The sequence below is a fragment of the Pan paniscus genome, chromosome 4 (assembly GCF_029289425.2).
Source record: "Pan paniscus chromosome 4, NHGRI_mPanPan1-v2.0_pri, whole genome shotgun sequence".
Lineage (NCBI taxonomy): Eukaryota > Metazoa > Chordata > Mammalia > Primates > Hominidae > Pan > Pan paniscus.
Window position 1 is genome coordinate 40,557,588 of NC_073253.2, and position 19,730 is coordinate 40,577,317.

The following is a 19,730-nucleotide window of genomic DNA, read 5'->3' on the forward strand; positions in this document are numbered from 1 at the left end:
GTGAGTCTTTATGTGTTAGGTGAGTCTCTTGAAGACAGCAGGTACTTGGTGAACTCTTATCCATTCTACCATTCTTTATCTTTTAAGTGGAACATTTAGGTCATTTACATTCAATGTTAGTATTCAGATGTGAGGTACTATTGTCACTATTTGTTGCCTGAATACCTGGTTTTTTTTTTCATTGTATTATTGTTTTATAGGTCCTGTGAGATTTATGCTTTAAGGAGGTTCTATTTTGGTGTATTTTGAGGATTTGTTTCAGGATTTAGAGCTGCTTTTAGTAGTTCTTGTAGTGCTGGCTTGCTAGTGGTGAGTTCTCTCAGCATTTGATTGTCTGAAAAAGACTACATCTTTCCTTCATTTATGAAGCTTAGTTTCTCTGGATACAAAATTCTTGGTTGATAATTGTTTTGTTTAAGGAGGCTAAAGTAGGACCCAAATTCCTACTAGCTGGTAGGGTTTCTGCTGAGAAGTCTGCTGTTAATCTGATAGGTTTTTATTTATAGGTTACCTGATGTTTTTTCCCCACACTCTTAAAATTGTTTCCTGTCTTGACTTTAGATAACCTGATGACTCTGTGCCTAAACGATGATCTTTTTGTGATGAATTTCCCAGGTGTTCTTTGAGCTTCTGGTATTTGGATGTCTAGATCTCTAGCAAGGCCAGGGAAGTTTTCCTTGATTATTTCCTTAAAAACATTTTCCAGACTTTTAGATTTCTCTTCTTTCTTGGGAATGCCAGTTATTCTTAGGTTTGCTCATTTCACATAATCCCAAACTTCTTAGAGGCTTTGTTCATTTTTTTAAAATTCTTTTTTCTTTGTGTTTGTCAGGTTGGGTTAATTCAAAAGCCTTGTCTTTGAACTCTGAAGTTGTTTCTTCTCTTTTTGAGATGGAGTCTTGCTCTGTCACCCAGGCTAAGGTGCAGTGGTACAATCTCGGCTCGCTGCAACCTCCACCTCCCAGGTTCAAGCGATTCTCCCACCTCAGCCTCTTGAGTAGCTGGGATTATAGACACACACCATCATGCTTGACTAATTTTTGTATTTTTGTAGAGACAAGGTTTCACTATGTTGGCCATGCTGGTCTTGAACTCCTGACCACAAGTGATCTGCCTGCCTCAGCCTCCCAAAGTGCTGGGATTACAGGTGTGAGCCACCACACCTGGCCTTTGAAGTTGTTTCTTCTACTTACTTAATTCTATTGCTGAGACTTTCCAGTGTATTTTGCATTTGTCTAAGTGTGTCCTTCATTTCCAGAAGTTGTGATTGTTTATTTATGCTGGCTGTTTCTCTGGAGATTTTTCCGTTCATATCCTGTAATATTTAAACAGTTTTTTTAAGTTGGTATTCACCTTTCTCTGGTGCCTCCTTGAGTAGCTTAATAATTGACCTTCTGAACTCTTTTTTCTGGCAATTTAGATTTTGTCTTGGTTTGGATTCATTGCTGGTGAGCTAGTGTGATTTTTGGTGGGGGGAATTAAAGAGCCTTGTTTTGTTATGTTACCAGAATTGTTTTTCTGGTTCCTTCTCATTTGGGTGGACCATGTCAGAGTGAAGATCTGGCACTTAAGGGCTACTGTTCAGATTCTTTTGTTTCACGGGGTGCTCCCTTGATGTGGGGCTCTCCTCCTTCCCCTAAGGATGGGGCTTTCTGAGTGCAAAACTGCAGTGATTGTCCATGTGTTTTTGTACGGCTATCTTTTGAAGTTCTTTTCTAGTTCAGACCATAGCCTAAAAACTATCCAGGTTGTTGTAGAACTTGCTGATCCAAGGTTGACTTTATTAGTCATATGAATAATCATAAAGATAATGTGAAATAAAGATCTTTATAATTGTGAAAATGCTTACTACTGTGTAAGTGTTTTTAAAACTTACTGTCTCATTTAGAACTTATAGTTAGTTATTTGGTCTGTATCCTTAATGATATTATTTTCTTTGGCAGTGATGTTGGGAATAACTGACACTAATACAATTATAGGTATTAACATAGAGTTATATTTGAGTTGCTGTCAAATACATTTTTCTTGCTATTTCCTCCTCTGGTGTTTAGATTATGTGTGTGTGTACATATTTATACATATGCACATACACATACACATATATGGGGCAACTAGCTACCGTTTTAGGGGTTTAATGCTGAAATAAATGGTAGTATAAGGCCATGATAATGGTAAAGATCAACTGTTTATTTCTTTTACTGTCTATAAATTTAATTAGAATAATATGCTTAATTCAACTACAGAATTTTACTGCACAATAATTTCAGTGAACTTTTTGGATAAAGTTCAGGATAGTTTTTTTGTGACTTTATACTGTAGAAGTTCTATGAGACTACTTGCACTTGTACAACTAAATCCCTTCTCTTTGGAAAATTTAGTAATGAGATGGGTTTGTAAAGGATAATTTAATATTGGATGAATTTTTTTCTCTACCTCATTCCGTGTGGCTATCATTTATCATCTACTAGACTAGGTACTTTATATATATTGTCTCCTTTCATCCTTATAATAACAACCCAGCAAGGATGGCTTTACTAGCCTTATTTTACAAACTAGGTTAAGTAGTTTGCCTCAAGATCATAGAGTGCTAAGTGGTAAAGTTGGGATTTAAAGCTATGTCTGTCTGTGTTCTTTCACTGTACCACTCTGCCTCCTATCAAGGGATCAGGAGGGAGGGACATCAGATAAAAAGGGGGTAATGATAGTTAAGCTATGTAAGAAATAAAAGAAGTAAGTAAGTAAAATAAGTTCAGTAAACTTAAAGGATTTTCATCTTGATGAAAAATTCCTTTTATGACAAAATTACTAATCTAGCTGAAAAACTTTTTCTACCATGAGGATTTACTTAGTGAAAGAGTAAAGGCTCTATTAAACCAAATATTTTAGGAAAGATTTTTCTTAAGGCAGGTTAAACTGTGTCAGGTAGATATTGAGCACGAATAAAATACACTTGCTATTAAGACTAAACTGATCATCTTTTTCCTGGCTAGATGTTGACGATGGAGACACAGTGACAGATTTCATGGCCCAAGAGCGAGAAAGAGGCATTACTATTCAATCAGCTGCTGTTACATTTGATTGGAAAGGTTATAGAGTCAATCTAATTGATACACCAGGTATGGTACGATTCCAGTAACACAGAGATGCTGCGTCATTTGGAGTTTTTTTGTTTTTCTGGGGTTTTTGTTTTGCTTTTTATTGTGGTAAAAAAACATGTGTTGCAAAATTTACCATCTCAACCATTTTTAAGTGTACAGTTTAGTAGTGTTAAGTATAATCACATTGCTGTGAAACAGATGTCCAGAACTTTTTTATCTTGCAGAAATGAAACTATATTCATTGGACAACAATTCCCTTTTGCCCCCTCCCTCCACCCCTGCTAACCACTATCTACTTTGTATACCTATGTATTTGACTAGCTTAGATGCCTTATGTAAGTGGAATCATACCGTATTTGTCCTCTTGTGATTGGCTTATCTCATTAGCATAAAGCCCTCAAATTTTCTCATATTGTAGCGTGTGACAATGTGCTACAATATTTTCTTTTTTATTCTGTGTAGTATTCCATTGTATGTGTATATCACATTTTGTTTATCCATTCATACATCAGTGGACATTTGGGTTGTTTCCACCTTTTGTCTACCAGTGCTGCTATGGAGGGTGTGCAAATAGCTCTGAGACTCTGCTTTCAATACCTTTATATATATACATATATATACACACACACACCCCCCCCCCCCCCCCCAGGAGTGAGATGTGAGATTGCTGGATCATATGATGGTTTTGTTAAAAAGAAGGCATTATACATCTTATCTTTTTCTTAGGTCATGTGGACTTTACTTTGGAGGTTGAGCGGTGCCTAAGAGTGTTGGATGGTGCAGTGGCTGTATTTGATGCCTCTGCTGGTGTAGAGGTAAATAATATTGCCAAAGTAAAGGGAATTAGAACAGCATGATTTTTTAAAAAGTAGAATATATCAAATTTAGTTAACTGTAACCATCTATTTGGTAAGTTCACATAAATCAAATAATGTTAAAAGGAAATCAGAATTTATATTGAGATGTAATCTATATGTAATCTCAGATATTTCATAGTAAAAGGAGAAACAGGAAAGCTAGTGTCAAGAACTTTGAGAGATCAGAGATTCTACCTTACTTTTGAGCTAACAAGTTAGCCTGCCATAGTTTAATGGATTCTGGCAGAAGACACTGTGGTGTGAGATTGATTATACACTGTTATTTCTGTTTCTTTCTGGGTCACTTTATTTCCTAATAGTTCCATTTTTCTGTTGTTATAACTTTAGATAAATTTGACGTTTAATCATTCAAACAGATTGCATTACTTACAAGATTGAAATGTGCTTGAATAGGAAGTTGCTGAATTCATGAAGGAGAAGGCACTTGTTTTAAACAATGGATGAGCTTTTAGCTGGCAGGTGGAATGGTGGGAGTTTTTTGTTTTGATTTGCAATATGTTTTTGTTCTTTGAAAATTTATGATATTCACCCTCCACGCCTCACACACATACCTCATCATACACAAAAATTAATTTGGAGTGGATCACAGTGTTGTTATGTATACATAGCTTCTAGAAGAAAAATATCTTTACAGCCTTGGGGTAGGTAAAAATTTCTTAGAGGACATAAGAAGCATGAAACATAAATAACAAAAGTTGATTCCTGGAACTTTATCAAAATTACAGCTGTTCATTAAAACAAAAAAATTAAAAACACAAGGAATAGACTATGAGAAGATACTTGTAATGTTAGATAAACATATTATACAAATATTAAATTTCCTGAATGCAATAATAGTATTGGTTATATAAGAGAATATGATTGTTCTTGGGAAATAAATACTGAAGTATTTATAGTACGTATCTATAACCATGGATTTGTATCCAGACTATATGAAGAACTATAAATCAATAATAACCCAGAAGAAAATGGACAAAAAACTTGGACACTTCACAAAAGAACACATGTGAATGACTAGTAAGCACATGAAAGATGTATAATCTCATTAGTCCTCAGGAAAATGCAAATTAAAATCACAGATTCAATTTCACACCCAAAAGAATGCTTATAATTAAAAAGAGTGATAGCAAATGTTGGTGAGGATGTGGAGCAACTAGAAATCTTACACATTGTTGATAAGACTGCAAAATAGAGGCCAGGCATGGTGGCTCACACCTGTAATCCCAGCACTTTGGGAGGCTGAGGCAGGTGGGTTCGCTTGAGCCCAGGAATTAGAGACCAGCCTGAGCAACATGGCGAAACCCCATCTTTATAAAATACAAAAAAAATTAGCTGGGCCTGGTGGCGTGCACTTGTCATCCCAGCTACTCCAGAGGCTGAGATGGGAGAATTGCTTGAGCCCAGCAGGGAGGTTGGGGCTGCAGTGAGCCTTGATTGCACCACTGCATTCCAGCCTGGGCAACAGAGTGAGACCCTGTCTCAAAAAAAATTAAAAAGACTGCAAAATAATGCAACTACTTTGGAAGACTATTTGGAAGTTTCTTTATTTTATTTTATTTTATTTTATTTTATTTTATTTTGAGACAGGAGTCTCACTCTGTCGCCCAGGCTGGAATGCAGTGGTGCAATCTTGGCTCACTGTAACCTCTGTCTCCCGGGTTCAAGCGATTCTTGTGCCTCAGCTTCCCGAGTATCTGGGACTACAGGCGTACACCACCACGCCTGGCTAATTTTTGTATTTTTAATAGAGACAGAGTTTCACCATGTTGGCCAGGCTGGTCTTGAACTTCTGACCTCAGGTGATCCACCTGCCTCAGCCTCCCACAGTGCTGGGATTACAGGCATGAGCCACCGCACCTGGTGGATAGGAAAACCAACTGGTACGTATGTATAATTAAAAAGAACAGAAATACCTAACAGTGTGGATGAATGTTAAAAACATGTTGAGCCAAAGAAGCCATGCTATTTTGTATGAGGTTCAAGAATAAGACACTGAAGCTATGGTGACAGAAATCAGGACAGGTTGCTTATAGGAGACAGGGATGAGAAAAATTTCAGGAGTAATAGAATGTTCTATGTTCTAAGTGGGGTAGTAGTTACAAACTACTACCCCACTTAGTACAACGTACTAAGTACAACGTACTTTTATCAAAACGCATTGAGTATACACTTAATATCTGTACTTTATTGTATATAAATTTTACCTAAAAAATAAACTGGCTGCTTTATAGTACACTCCTATATTTCTTTTACCTCAAAATAAGTGTCTGAAATAATTAAGGCAAAATTCCTATTTCATAGATCAGAAACCTGACATTAAATGAGTTCAGTGTCATATGACATTTACTAGGAAAAGTGAAGCCAAACAAAAAGTAGGTCTCCTGATTCTCAGTTAAGTTCACTTTCCATGATTCTCAGTACCTCCTGAGGTGTTAATTCTCTTTGTGTGGCCACCTAGTTCACCCAGAGTATTCTCAAGTGGTTTGAAGCACACTCCCCTTCACACTTCATCACGTTCCCGGCTGTGTTAACTTGATAGCTAAAGAGTGACCCTAAAAATATAAGTGCAGTTGCACTAATTCTCTGCTAGAATAGGGCCCAATTTATCTGACAGTAGATTTTTGGATCTCTTCATTCCAGGTCTAGTAACATAGTTACTTTTGTTCAGTATGTATTTTTTTCCTCATCTTTGCTTTAGGCCCAGACTCTCACAGTATGGAGGCAAGCTGATAAACACAATATACCTCGAATCTGTTTTTTAAACAAGATGGACAAAACTGGAGCAAGGTATTTGAAATGTGTTTCATTGGCTTATCAGGGTGAAACTACAATTTGAGCTTTTAATGAACTGTAACTTAAATTTAGGAATAGCTATTTTTTTTCCTATTGTATTATAGGGTATAAATATTCCATGGAATCCCAGTTTATTCCCATAAAAAAATTCAAAGCAGCTAATCCATAGGTTATATAACAATTTGGGACTAATAGCTGATAGATGGTGAATCATCCTGTTTCTAGTATAGAGAGACTGAATCATATTTCTGAGATCAAAGTGGCTTCTTGATGATTCCATTGATTCTCTTTAGAACTGTAGTATAGTCCCTATATTGCTGAAGGTATGGCGCTTTCCATCATCGCTAAAGATAGAGAATAGAGAACTGTTTCCTGCATTTGAAGGTGTTCTTCCATATTCTCTGATTTTCTTAGCTACTGGGTAAGATACTGTCAATAAAGAACTGGAAGAAGAGAATGTAGATGCTGTAAGACCTGCATGTAGGGGCAGAAGAGAGTTAATGCTGAGATGTATTGGTCATGGTCAGAGACTTACAGAGTGGTGGATGCATTGTCCTGGGAATGTAATTCAGATAATCAAGAATATTTGAAAGATTTGGAGAAAATGTGAAAGGGAGAGAATCAAGAATATTAAAAATTCTAGAACAAATGTGATAGGGAGAGATTGTGGCCTGTGATGGGAGAATGGCAAAAATGAAACATAAACTATACCTCCCCTAAAACTACACAGTAATTAATATGCTTTGTGTTTATCTCCCTCTCTATAGTAATTCTGAGGCTGTTTGTTTAAAGAACCTTGTCTTGATTAGTAATAGCCCAGCAACCTTTAAAATGTACTAGCCTCAAGTTCTGACCCTTTTCTGCTTGGAGTTCCTTGTGGTAGATGGAAGTACCTATTTATTGTCAGGCAGTGCCATTGGCAATGGGGAGGGATATGACTGGAAAATAGGCTGGTTCTGAAAAACAATGGGACCGGAATGACCTGCATGTAAATCAGCTTGTGTGCCAAAGATGGCATGTGTTCTATAGGTAGCCAGCTGCAGTGTTAGCATAGAAATGAATAGCATAGCATACGATGTGAAGAATGCCGAAGACTAGGCAGGCTCTTGGAAGAAAGCTGGTTGCCTTGTATGGTAGTAAACCTAGTTGTAGAAGAAAGAATCCTTGGCTTATCACCAATCTTGCATTGGAATCCCAACTGCACTTTATTATCCTTGTTACCTTGATCAATTCATTTAATGTTAATTGCAAAGTACAGTTATGCGAAGCTCACAATAATAATACCCTAAACAGCTCTGTGGCTGGATTAGGGTAATTACTGATACCTGAAATTGACATAAAAGTTTATTCCAGACATTTTCCTATGGAAAACTGTTAAATAGTGAGCGTTAAGGAGAATAAAGTGAGTTAAAATTTTAGAAAACATTCTTAAAACCTGAAAGAGTTTTTTTTCCTCTCTTGATACCTTTGGTAAAGAATTTTTAACCATGTTTTTAACTATAATTATTTTGCTTTCTACAGCTTTAAGTATGCAGTTGAAAGCATCAGAGAGAAGTTAAAGGCAAAGCCTTTGCTTTTACAGGTAAATTGGTTAATAGCATCAGCTTCTTCTCAGTTTCCTCATTAATTTATTTTGTGACAATATATACATTTCCAAAGCTATCTCATCATTTTTGAAGAAGTTGGGGTATAAATAGAAATAGCCACAGATTATAGTAATGGTGATAATAGACATTTTGGGGAAAATGGTACAATTAGAAAAGACTTGTCATCAGTGTAGTTTTCAGTGAGTGATCATGTAATAATGTTAATCTCACTCTGACTTACAGTTACCAATTGGTGAAGCCAAAACTTTCAAAGGAGTGGTGGATGTAGTAACGAAAGAAAAACTTCTTTGGAATTGCAATTCAAATGATGGAAAAGACTTTGAGAGAAAGCCCCTCTTGGAAATGAATGATCCTGAATTGCTGAAGGAAACAACTGAAGCAAGGAATGCCTTAATTGAACAAGTAAAGTATAATGAATGATAAAATGAACACCAATGTGTGCACCACTTATCTTAAAATATAGTCATACTTTAGCATCTCTCGGGGATTGGTTGCAGGACCTCCTGTGGATACCAAAATCTGCAGATGCTCAAGTCCCTGATATAAAATGATGTAGTATTTGCATATAACCTATTCATGTCTTCCTGTATACTTTAAATCATTTCTAAATTACTTATAATACCTAATACAATGTAAATGCTATGTGCCATTTTTTGTTCATCTTTCTCTCCCACTAATCATCTACCTGTCCCCCAAATTATTATTTCAATATTTCTCTTTCATTTGCTTTTCGTTGAGATGGAGTCTTGCTCTGAGGCCTAGGCTGGAGTGCAGTGGCACGATCTCAGCTCACTGCAGCCTCTACCTCCCAGGTTCCCGTGATTCTCCTGCCTCAGCCTCCTGGGTAGCTGGGATTACAGGCACGCACCACCACTCCAAGCTAATTTTTTTATTTTTATTTTTTGGTAGAGATGGGGTTTCATCATGTTGACCAGGCTGGTCTCGAACCCCTGACCTCAGGTGATCGCCCACCTCAGCCTCCCAAAGTGCTAGGATTACCAGTGTGAGCCACTGCACCGGGCCTCATTTGCTTTTCTTTAGTTTACCATAAATCCTTAAAGAACTTAGGTTTACATGTTTTGAACTTTATATAAATGAGATGTTACTGTTTGTATTTTATGACATTGCTCAACATTGTTGGAACTTTATCCATGTTGCAAATATGTGTAGTTATAGTCTATTCATTTCAATCTTGTATATTGTTATAATATATGATTTTACCACACTTTATTGGGTATTCTCCTGTGGATGGGCTTTGAGGTTGTTTCTCTTTTTTGCTGTTACAAACAATGTGGCTATGAACATTTTTGTATCTACTTGTGCACATGGGCAATAGTTTCTTTAGGATTAAACTAACGAGTAGCATTGCTAGGTCAAAGGATATGCATGTCTTTTACTTTACTTTTCACCAGATGTCAAATTATTTAGAAAATTTTAAAACCGTCAATTTTATAGTTGGTATATAGCTCTGGGCCTCATCCAACTTCAAAATTATAATCTTCAAAATAGCAAGATTGTTAATATTTGTAATTTTATATTATATTGTTAGTATATACGGCAATAAATAAAACATACCTTAATTTCTTGAATATTATGGTAGAGAAAAACGTTTGAATCAGAGCCCTTGATTTTTCACTTCTAAATTGAATTGGTCCAAATAAATTTATTCAGCATTAATTTTTTTTTCACTTATCTTTTGTACATAGTTTTTTTTTTTAAGTATAGTCATGTACTTCATGATGACATTTTAGTCAACAACAGACCACATGAATGTTGACAGTGCCGTAAGATTATAATACTATATTTTTCCTGTACCTTTTCTATGTTGAGATACACAAATACTTACCATTGTGTTACAGTTGCCTGCAGTATTCAGTACAGTAACATGCTGTACGGATTTGTAGCCTAGGAGTAATAGGCCATAGCCTTGGTGTAAAAGCAGGCTATGCCGTCTAGGTTTATGTAAGTACACTCTATGATGTTGGTAGAATGACGAAATCACCTAACACCACATTTCTCAGAACTTATCCCTGTCACTAACTGATTCCTGACTGTATGTAGTAATCATTGCAACTTTATCATTAACATAATAATTGTTATTTTTGTTATTGAGTTAATGAGGGCCTACTCTGTGCTAGGTTAAGTGCTTTACATATACTTTTTAATTAAACCCTCACAAGAACCTTATATTGTCCCTATTTTACAGATGGGGAAACAGCAGCTCAAATGCTTAAATAAGTTGTCACACAGCTAATAAAGTGGCTGAGCTAGAATCTGAACCCAGGTTAATCTGTTTAGAGCTAAAGCTCTTACCCGCTTTGTTATACTGCTTTTTTAATTTGGGGAGCATAGAAGATATAAAAGTGGAATTGACGTTTATTAATAATTCATTCCTCTTTGAGTTTGTTTGTGTTGTTTTAATACAGAAGAGCTATAAGAATAAACTTAAGAAGGATCTTGTAATCTAGTTGAGGAGCCAACACACACTTGCCCATGTCTCATGGTCTTCTAGGATGTGATAGTATGTGACAGAAATCTCAGAAAGAATCTGAGACTGTCAGTAGCTAATAATATGCTAATTATAAGAAATACATAAGTATGTATAAAATTTACAGAATAAGACTACTTCACACCCATTAGGATGCCTACTGTCAAATACAGAAAATAGGTGTTGGCAAAGGTGTGGAGAATTATAACTTTGCACACTGTTGGTAGGAACGTAAATGTTGCGGCCACTATGGAAAACAATATGGCGATTCCTCAAAAAATTAAATATGGAGTTACTATATTACCCAACAGTTCCACTTTTTGGGTATATACTCAAAAGAATTGAAAAGAGTCTCAAAGAGATATTTGCACACACATGTTCTTAGCAGCATTCTTGACAATAGCCAAAAGGTAGAAGCAACCCAAATCCATGGATCCAGAGTAACCAGATTCAGAGACAGAAAGTAGAATGGCAGTTGCCATGGGCTGGGGAAGGGCAGAGAGAATAGAGTGTTGTTTAATTAATGTGTATGGAGTTTGTTTTGCAAGTTGAAAAGAGTTCTGGAGATTTATTGTGCAATAATGTGAAAGTACTTTAACACTACTGAACTGTGCAAGAGTACAGTGGGCTGGGCCTGGTGGCTCATGCCTGTAATCCCAGCACTTTGGGAGGCTGAGGTGGGCAGATCACGAGGTCAGGAGTTTGAGACCAGCATGACCAACATGGTGAAACCCTGTCTCTACTAAAAATACAAAAAAATTAGCTGGGCGTGGTGGCACGCGCCTGTAATCCTAGCTACTCAGGAGGCTGAAGCAGGAGAATCGCTTGAACCCAGGAAGCAGAGGTTGCAGTGAGCCGAGATCGCACCATTGCACTCCAGCCTAGGTGACAGAGCCAGACTCCGTATCAAAAAAAAAAAGAGTACAATGGTAAACTTTATGTTGTGTATATTTTGCCTTAATTTAAAATTTTCCTTTAAATTAGTGGATAAGATCAGTGTGGAATAGAATCAACTTCCAATATTGAAGGTGCACAGTAATAATAGCTAATACTTATTATACACTAGAGTATATATTCTTAAAGCATAATTTGAATTGATTATTTAATCTTTATAACAGCCTCAAGAAGTAGATACTACTATCATCTTAGTGAGTTACTAAGGCAGAGAGGTGAAATAACTTGACCAAAATTTGAACAAGTGGGTAAGTGGTGGAGCCATTTCTAGGTAGTCTGATTCCAGAAGCTGAGCTTAACCATCACATATAATGCTTTCCAGAAGGATGGTTAGGTACATTTCTGCTAACCATGGTTAGGTACTTAATCCTGTTAACAGTGTGGTTTTTTTTTTTTTTTACCAAGTTTGAACGTTTTGCTCCCTTGTACTGTTATATGCTTTTGAAGCTGTTTTATTAATTTGTCAGCTGAATGATCCCATTTCGTATAGTCGGATGGTTATGAAAAGAATGTGAAATAGACAATTGCATTTTTATTATTGAAATATTGCCTACGCCTCCCTTCCCTAACATAAATGTATTTCTTCAGTGCGGGATTACAGCAACATTAATTCTCTTAGTTTGACTGTCTTGGGAGATCTGGTGAACATTCAGAATATTAGAGGAAAACCAGATGAAACTTTTTTATAAACTAAAACCTCCAGATTTATCTAAGAAAGGCCAATCCATTGTATGTGCTATCATTGTAAGTTGCACATTTTCTTTGATTTCTTTTGAGCACACTGATAGCATTTAATTAAGATGCTTTATCAGGCTCTGGCTTTCTGTGAATTTAGGAAACTCCTAATAGTATCTTTAGTTTTCCATTTCTTTTCCTTTCAAAGAAAAACATTTTTCTTTATCTCTTTAGAAGAAGTGAAGAGTTGCTTGGCCTAGGTAAGGTAGCTGTCTTGAAATATTTGAATATTGTCTGTTTATGGTGTTTGGACAAATTAATAGTTAATGAAAGTAAATGCAAGTTATAGAACTCTAAAACCTTTCTCTATAGGTTGCAGATTTGGATGATGAATTTGCTGACTTGGTTTTAGAAGAATTTAGTGAGAATTTTGATTTGTTACCAGCTGAAAAGGTAAATTTTATTATTCAATGGCTTTCGCAAAATTTTACTAATTGGACGTAGTTTGATTTCTCTGCCTTTGATGTGTGTGCATTTTTTTTTAAACTTTGCATATTATTAGAAAGTGGTAAGTTTAAAGTTAGGAGAACATTAAGTTAAAGTCACTACTAATACAATACTTAATGGCAGTGATTTATTACTTTCATATATACTTTACAAAATTAAAAATTGAATCTGTTTAACTTCTATTGAGTCCGCATCAGTTAACTACTCATTCTCTGTAGTCTTTTCATTCTGATAATTCCTCTGAGGATGTTTAGGGAAATCACAGAAAGTTTATATTAAAATTTACTGTTGTTTCAGGCTACTACAATTACCATTTTTCTGAGAACATTATTTTCTGAATCTTTTTAAATTTTTCATGGAAACTCATTACAGTTCTTTGTTTTTGTCTTTTGACATACAGTAAGCCAGAGAAGAGGCAATTAAAATATTGATAGTAACTGAATTATGACAGATTTCTTGAAGGAAACTCTGTTTTGTTCTGCCAGGGACTTTCCCCATGGAATTTGGCAAATTTACTGTTTATTTTTCTTTATGAAACCTAAGAGTTGCCAAGCAAAGTGTTTCTAAGTAATAATCTGTAAAATGAGCCAAAGATGAGCCTAGCAAATTCACTTAGTAGTCATTAAAAGAATTAAAAACACAAGAGCTGAAACATGTTTTTGAGCCACTCAGAATGAAAAAAAGTATTTTTTCTTTTGAATGAAATGTCAATTTTGAAACTGTTCATTTTTGAGTGTTTAAATGTGATATTTATTGTACCCTATCTTCACATAACATGATTTATGTTTTCAAAGAGCTCACAATCTAAAGTAGAATTGACCCACCAATAATAGCTTGCAAACACACTCAAGCTTTTCTTGTTTTTTTGAAATCTAAAAATTTTCCTACTTGGATTTCTCATTTTTCCCTTGGATTTTGTTTAATATGGATTTAATTTATTTGAAGAATGGTAACTCAGATTTACATATTTTATTTATGATCAGTTCCTCTGTTAGACTATCAAGGTTAAATCACAAGTATATTCATTTATTCAAGAAATATTTTTAAGCACCTGTTTTAACCACTTTTCTTGTTGCTGGGGATTTAGCAGTATTTCCAGGGGTAATGCTTATATGGATTTTACATTCTAGCGAATAGGAGACAGATAAACTAATAAATATCTAACATCCAGATAGTGATGAGTGTTAAAAACTAAGCCAACAAAATGATGAAGGTGCGATGAGGAGTGCTGGTTACATGGCTGGTTAGAGAAAACCTCTAATTTTGAGCTTCTGGCCAAGACCAGTACACAAAATAAATGCTCATTTGTATCTCTGCTCTGTAGCTACAGACTGCAATACATAGAGTGACACTAGCTCAGACAGCAGTGCCTGTGCTTTGTGGAAGTGCCCTGAAAAACAAAGGGATACAGCCCTTGTTAGATGCTGTTACTATGTACTTACCTTCACCTGAAGAGTGTAACTATGAATTTCTGTAAGTATGCAATCACATATATTAAAATTCTATAGCTTTGAAGAAACAAGTAGGCAAATACTTTTATGAAAAGTAGTTAAATCACCATTTTTGAATAATAGTGGTGAGTGTTATTGCAAATGATGTAATAAGGAATCATAGTAATTTTTGCTTGAAAGGAACATTTTTCATCTCTTGTAAAAAGAGATGTCTTACACATAGAGCTAAGAGGTATGTCTTTTCACTGTGTAAAAGTGTAAGTGTTGACCCTGCCATCTTAGTCTTAGAAAAGTGATATCCTGGGGATGTTTGTTAAATATTCTATAGTTATATTCATCTGGATTTCAGGATTTTTCATAAGCTCAAAATATTTTGTGGCTATAAAGAAAGGTCATTGTTTTAGTCCTATTGTCACTAAAAGCTTTGTACTTAAGTAATAAGTCCTTTAAAATCTGAGTAAGCAATGTGTAAAATGGCAGAGAAATGGACTTTAATTATCTTAATCCTGACATTAATAACTTTTCATATCTCTAAATTGGAGAGGCATGATGGTGAAGAGCACAGGCTTTGTACTATTGGATTTAAATCCTAGCTTTTCCAAGTTCCTTAACATCTCATCTATAAAATGCAAAGAATAGGACCTATCTCATGGTGTTCTTATAAGAATTAAATGATTAGTAAAGCACAAAGAACAGTGCCTGGTATAGTAAGCTCTATATTAGTATGTATTAAAGTTAAAAATTGGAGGGAATGGGAATAAGATTGGAGAAGTTCTGTCATAGAAGTGTTTAAACTACTTTAAGTCAGGAATTCCTTTGAAACTAATGAAAATATGGAGCTCTCCTTAGATGCGCAAAATTTGGCAATTGCAGGAGAACTCAATTCTAAAACTTACCAGTGATTACCAGTTTAAGAACATCATTCTGTTAAGAGTGTTGGTTATGTGAACAATTTCAAGTTTATAGTATAGATTTTTATGGTTATGTAGTGAACAGAAAGTGGAAGGAGAGCGTAAAAGCAGTAATTGGAAAGTACCTATTTATTTACCCTGTGCAGATTTCTTGATAAGTGGTGTGATATTCCCAGGTATAGCCTTCATGGAGAGAGCTCTTGGCAATGAAATTATTCACAAATAGAAGTAATATTTGGAAGAGAATCTGTTATTTTTAGTTTTGAGGAATTAATGGTAAGATCTCCATTGAGTAATTTAGTCAATGGAAGAAGAGAGTTACGTAACAAAGACATTATTTAGTGGCTCTAAGTAGCTCTACTAGAAGATAAAATAGATCTTTGGGGACATTAAGGTTAAGTTTCTGCAGTTATGGGAAGTGTATTTTATAGGCCTTTTTGGAATGTTTATTTTATAGGCAGTGGTATAAGGATGACTTATGTGCATTGGCATTTAAAGTTCTCCATGACAAGCAGCGAGGACCACTGGTTTTTATGCGCATTTACTCAGGCACTATAAAACCCCAGTTGGCCATTCATAATATTAATGGAAACTGCACGTAAGTAGAAGCTCAGATTATTTTATAAAACTGTATGCACTTCTTTAAAAATACTTTTACTAACATAAAATCGTGATTTTACAGGGAGAGAATAAGTCGTCTGCTTTTGCCGTTTGCTGACCAACATGTAGAAATCCCTTCATTGACTGCTGGTAACATTGCTTTGACTGTTGGGCTTAAACATGTAAGTGACCAAATGATTTCTCTAGGAAATAACAGCTTAAATATTTAATTACAAGTAAGCAACTTGTAATATCAAAAACCCATAAACAATCCAAATGTCTATCAATAGTAGAATAAAGAATATTGTGGCATATTTGTCAACATGGCTGAATCTCATACATTTACTAGGAAGAAAAGTAAATTACGGAAGACCACAGACAGGATGGATTGTATTCATATAAAGTTCAAATCCAAGTAAAATAACATACTGTTTATGGATATATATGTATATACATATATGTGTGTTTTAAGTTTATATAAAATATTGTTTTGTTCCCATTGGGTTTATTCCTATCTTGAGCATTGCAAAAAATTTAACCTAGACTTATAACTGATCAGGTTATAATGTTTTGTTAGTAAAGCCTCCATGAGAGCAAGGATTTTTGTCTTTTTTGTTCAATGCTCTACAGTCCATAGATCAGTGCTTGCATATAGTAGACACTCCATAGATAATTGTATCTATGGAGGATGTATCTATTGTAGGATGAATCGATGAAAATACTTGATGTTGTATTTATTTTTCATGGGTTAAAACTAAGGATATTTCATTTATATGGATTAAATCAAATATTTTCTCATTGACCTTTATGTAGTAAACATTGTTATTTTAAACATTTTAACTCTTCATGACTAGTTTCAAGTTTGAAGATCCTTCAGTAGAAAATTCCTATAGGCTGGTCACTGGACTTCTGGCATTGGAATGTCCCCTCTATCTCCCTGAAGGCAGGAGCTCCTTGTATGTATTTGAAGAAGCTCTACAAATACATTGGGACTATTGCTTCAGTAGGATTGTTTTTACAGAGAAGGAAACTGGCACAGAACTTCACAATATAAAAGTTTAGAAGTGAAATTACAGTTTTTAAAAGATAACTGGGCTCTACATGGAAGCCAGCAATCTGCACAGTTAAGGGTATTCTGGTTAATTATATATTTTAGTTAATAGGAGATTTTCTGTAAAAAAGGAATAAATTCTTATGGGTGGTAGAACACTCTAATGGACTTCTCCCTAACCTGTCTTGTCATGATTGAAAATTTAGGAAGGTACATTTGTTTTGCCAAATGATTTTGGATGTGTATGTGTGTGTGTTTTATTGTTTGTTAGAATTTATTACAATAGTATTTTGGATAGAATTCTTATGCAAGTTAAATTAGCTTTACTTATGCAAAGTTATTAATGAGCTTTTTGAATTTTATTTCTCTTTTAAGTTCTGATGAAAAGAAAGGGCCACAAAAAAGTTTTCTTATATTGTGGTTCTTGGTGGAAGATGAGCACTTGCTAAATGCCACTTTTGTTCCAAGTCATCTTGTTTGCTTGCAGACTGCCACTGGAGACACCATTGTCTCATCCAAGTCCAGCGCATTAGCTGCAGCTCGTAGAGCCAAACGGGAGGGAGAAAAGAAGCACAGACAAAACAATGAAGCAGAGAGACTTTTATTGGCTGGAGTGGAGATTCCAGAACCTGTTTTCTTCTGTACCATAGAACCCCCATCACTGTCTAAGCAGCCAGGTATAAATGGTCTTAGTGTGTCAACTAATTAGTGTGCTGATAATTTATATAAAATAGTTGCAATATACCCTCAAGAGATTTCTTATATGATTGAGGTAAATTTTATCTGAATATATTGGTAAACATTTCTTGTGGTTGGTCTTGTTTTTTATTTAAGATGTTTTGATGTTTACAAATGCCTTCATTTTTTTCTCTTCTTATTTCTTGGCCATTCTTCTCATATTCTTCCTTACTCTTGTAGTGCTATCTATGGGATTCTAAGTAATTGGCCTTAGAACTGCCCTTCTAGTATATTAGATTAGACAGTAACTGATTCATAACCGATTCAGTTTGTCATCATCATGTATAAAATGCTGTTTTACCTTGTTTTCTACCTCAACCTCTAGAACTCAGTGAAGATATTTATATACTGTGGATAATCTTGTTTGACCTTTTGTTAGTAACTTTGTTCTTTAGCATTTTAGCTCAGATTTTTTTCAGTGGCTTCTCATTACTTCTAGCACACACCCAAACTCTTTAGTGTGGTATGTAAAACCCATGATTCCAATTATAATTTCCAATTAGATTTGGTTACATATAGCAGAAAACCCCCAAATAACAATTGCTTTAATAGGACAAAAATTTATTTCTCTCTATCTCCTAACAGAAGCCTTGAATTGGTAGTCAGGGATTAGAGTGGCTCCACAATGTTATCAGGGATCCAGGCTCTAATCTTTTTGTCCTGCCTGAGTGCATAGCTCCTGGAGCCTTGGGCATCACCTTGGAGTTCCTGACAACAGAAAGGAGTAAGGGGAAGGAAGAAGATATAACCCTTTTCTCTTAAGATTTCTTCTATGTCATTGGCCAGCACTGAGACATATGGCAGCCTGTTGCAAGGAAGTCTGGTAAAAGCAGCCTTTTAAGTAGGCAGCAGCAGAGTAGAGTGGAAGGCTGCTAGTAGTCTCTGCCACAGCCTTCTTGCCTGGCTTCATTTCTTGAAACTTCCGCCTTCATTTTGACCCTCTTCTTTAACCCAAATTAGAATAAAACTATAGTACCTAGCCACACCTTATGCTCCCACAGTAAAATAATTGTGATTTCCTGAAGGTACCGCGCTCTTTTTTGCATCGCTATTTCATTTCTTCTGTTCTCTCTTGCATTATAATAGTAGCCCATGAACTTAACCTGCCTGGAAAATGTTTACCCTTTCTTTAGGTCTCACCTCAAGCATCACACTTTATGAGGCTCTCACTGAATTCCTATATTAGACTGTTTGTTTAAGGACAGACCTTCTGGTTCTAGAAGTGGCATTAGAAGCCCTCTTTCCTTTGAAAACAAGTTGGACTCACAGATTATGGGAGAACAAAAGCAATCTCTATTGCCTCCCCTTATCTTCCTGAGGACCCTGTAGGGAGAAAGAAGGAAGATCCCTAGTCCAGTAGAGGTTACAGTTGCTCACCTCCCCAAATGGAGTTCACATGAAAGAAATCTGAATATAGATGTAAGACAGCCCCCAGTACTGAAGGAAACTGAAACTGAGTCTTTTTGTGTCCACTTGCTGAAGGAATAGCATTCAAGTTAAAATGGGCCTAACAGCAATTTTTCTGTTACTTTAAATGCCTTGAGGACAGTTAGGTATAATTTTTATTCTAGTGGAAAAGGATCAGGTGATGATGCATCTGGCTGCCTAAGTATATCAAAGTTAACCAAGCTGGTTGTATCAGGAGTGGCCAGGCACTTAAGAGCAGGGGCTGCCCAAACAAAGTAACCCATGGATTCTTTGAAATATATTTGAGAGTCATTTTATATTTCAGATGCAGCATGAGCACCTAAATTCAAATTGTGGGCTTGCAGTTAAATTGCACCAGCCAGTTTTGCATCTAAGAACTCAAGCCTTTAACTACTTTAGGAGAAAAAGTTTGATATCCAAAGTCTCATTAGTGGGCATTAGCTCAGGGGTCCTAAGCCCCCAAGAGGAAGGGATTTACCAAAGCTCCCTTACTTAGACTTCTTTCAAGCAGATCTACATGTTTCTTTTTTGTGCTTTTATTGTACTTACCC

The 19,730-nt window shown here is 35.6% G+C and overlaps 1 protein-coding gene across 1 annotated transcript in view; it reads left to right on the forward strand.

The window, feature by feature from the left end:
* The window catches only part of GFM2 (GTP dependent ribosome recycling factor mitochondrial 2), a 45,888-nt gene that overhangs the window by 12,603 nt on the left and 13,555 nt on the right, over window positions 1-19,730 (forward strand). The window contains exons 6-15 of the mRNA XM_003810463.3: window positions 2,991-3,116; window positions 3,825-3,913; window positions 6,675-6,763; window positions 8,291-8,351; window positions 8,599-8,778; window positions 12,866-12,946; window positions 14,325-14,473; window positions 15,820-15,960; window positions 16,045-16,144; window positions 17,501-17,690. Coding sequence (XP_003810511.1) covers window positions 2,991-3,116; window positions 3,825-3,913; window positions 6,675-6,763; window positions 8,291-8,351; window positions 8,599-8,778; window positions 12,866-12,946; window positions 14,325-14,473; window positions 15,820-15,960; window positions 16,045-16,144; window positions 17,501-17,690 — 1,206 coding nt within the window. The remainder of the gene's footprint in view (window positions 1-2,990; window positions 3,117-3,824; window positions 3,914-6,674; window positions 6,764-8,290; window positions 8,352-8,598; window positions 8,779-12,865; window positions 12,947-14,324; window positions 14,474-15,819; window positions 15,961-16,044; window positions 16,145-17,500; window positions 17,691-19,730) is intronic.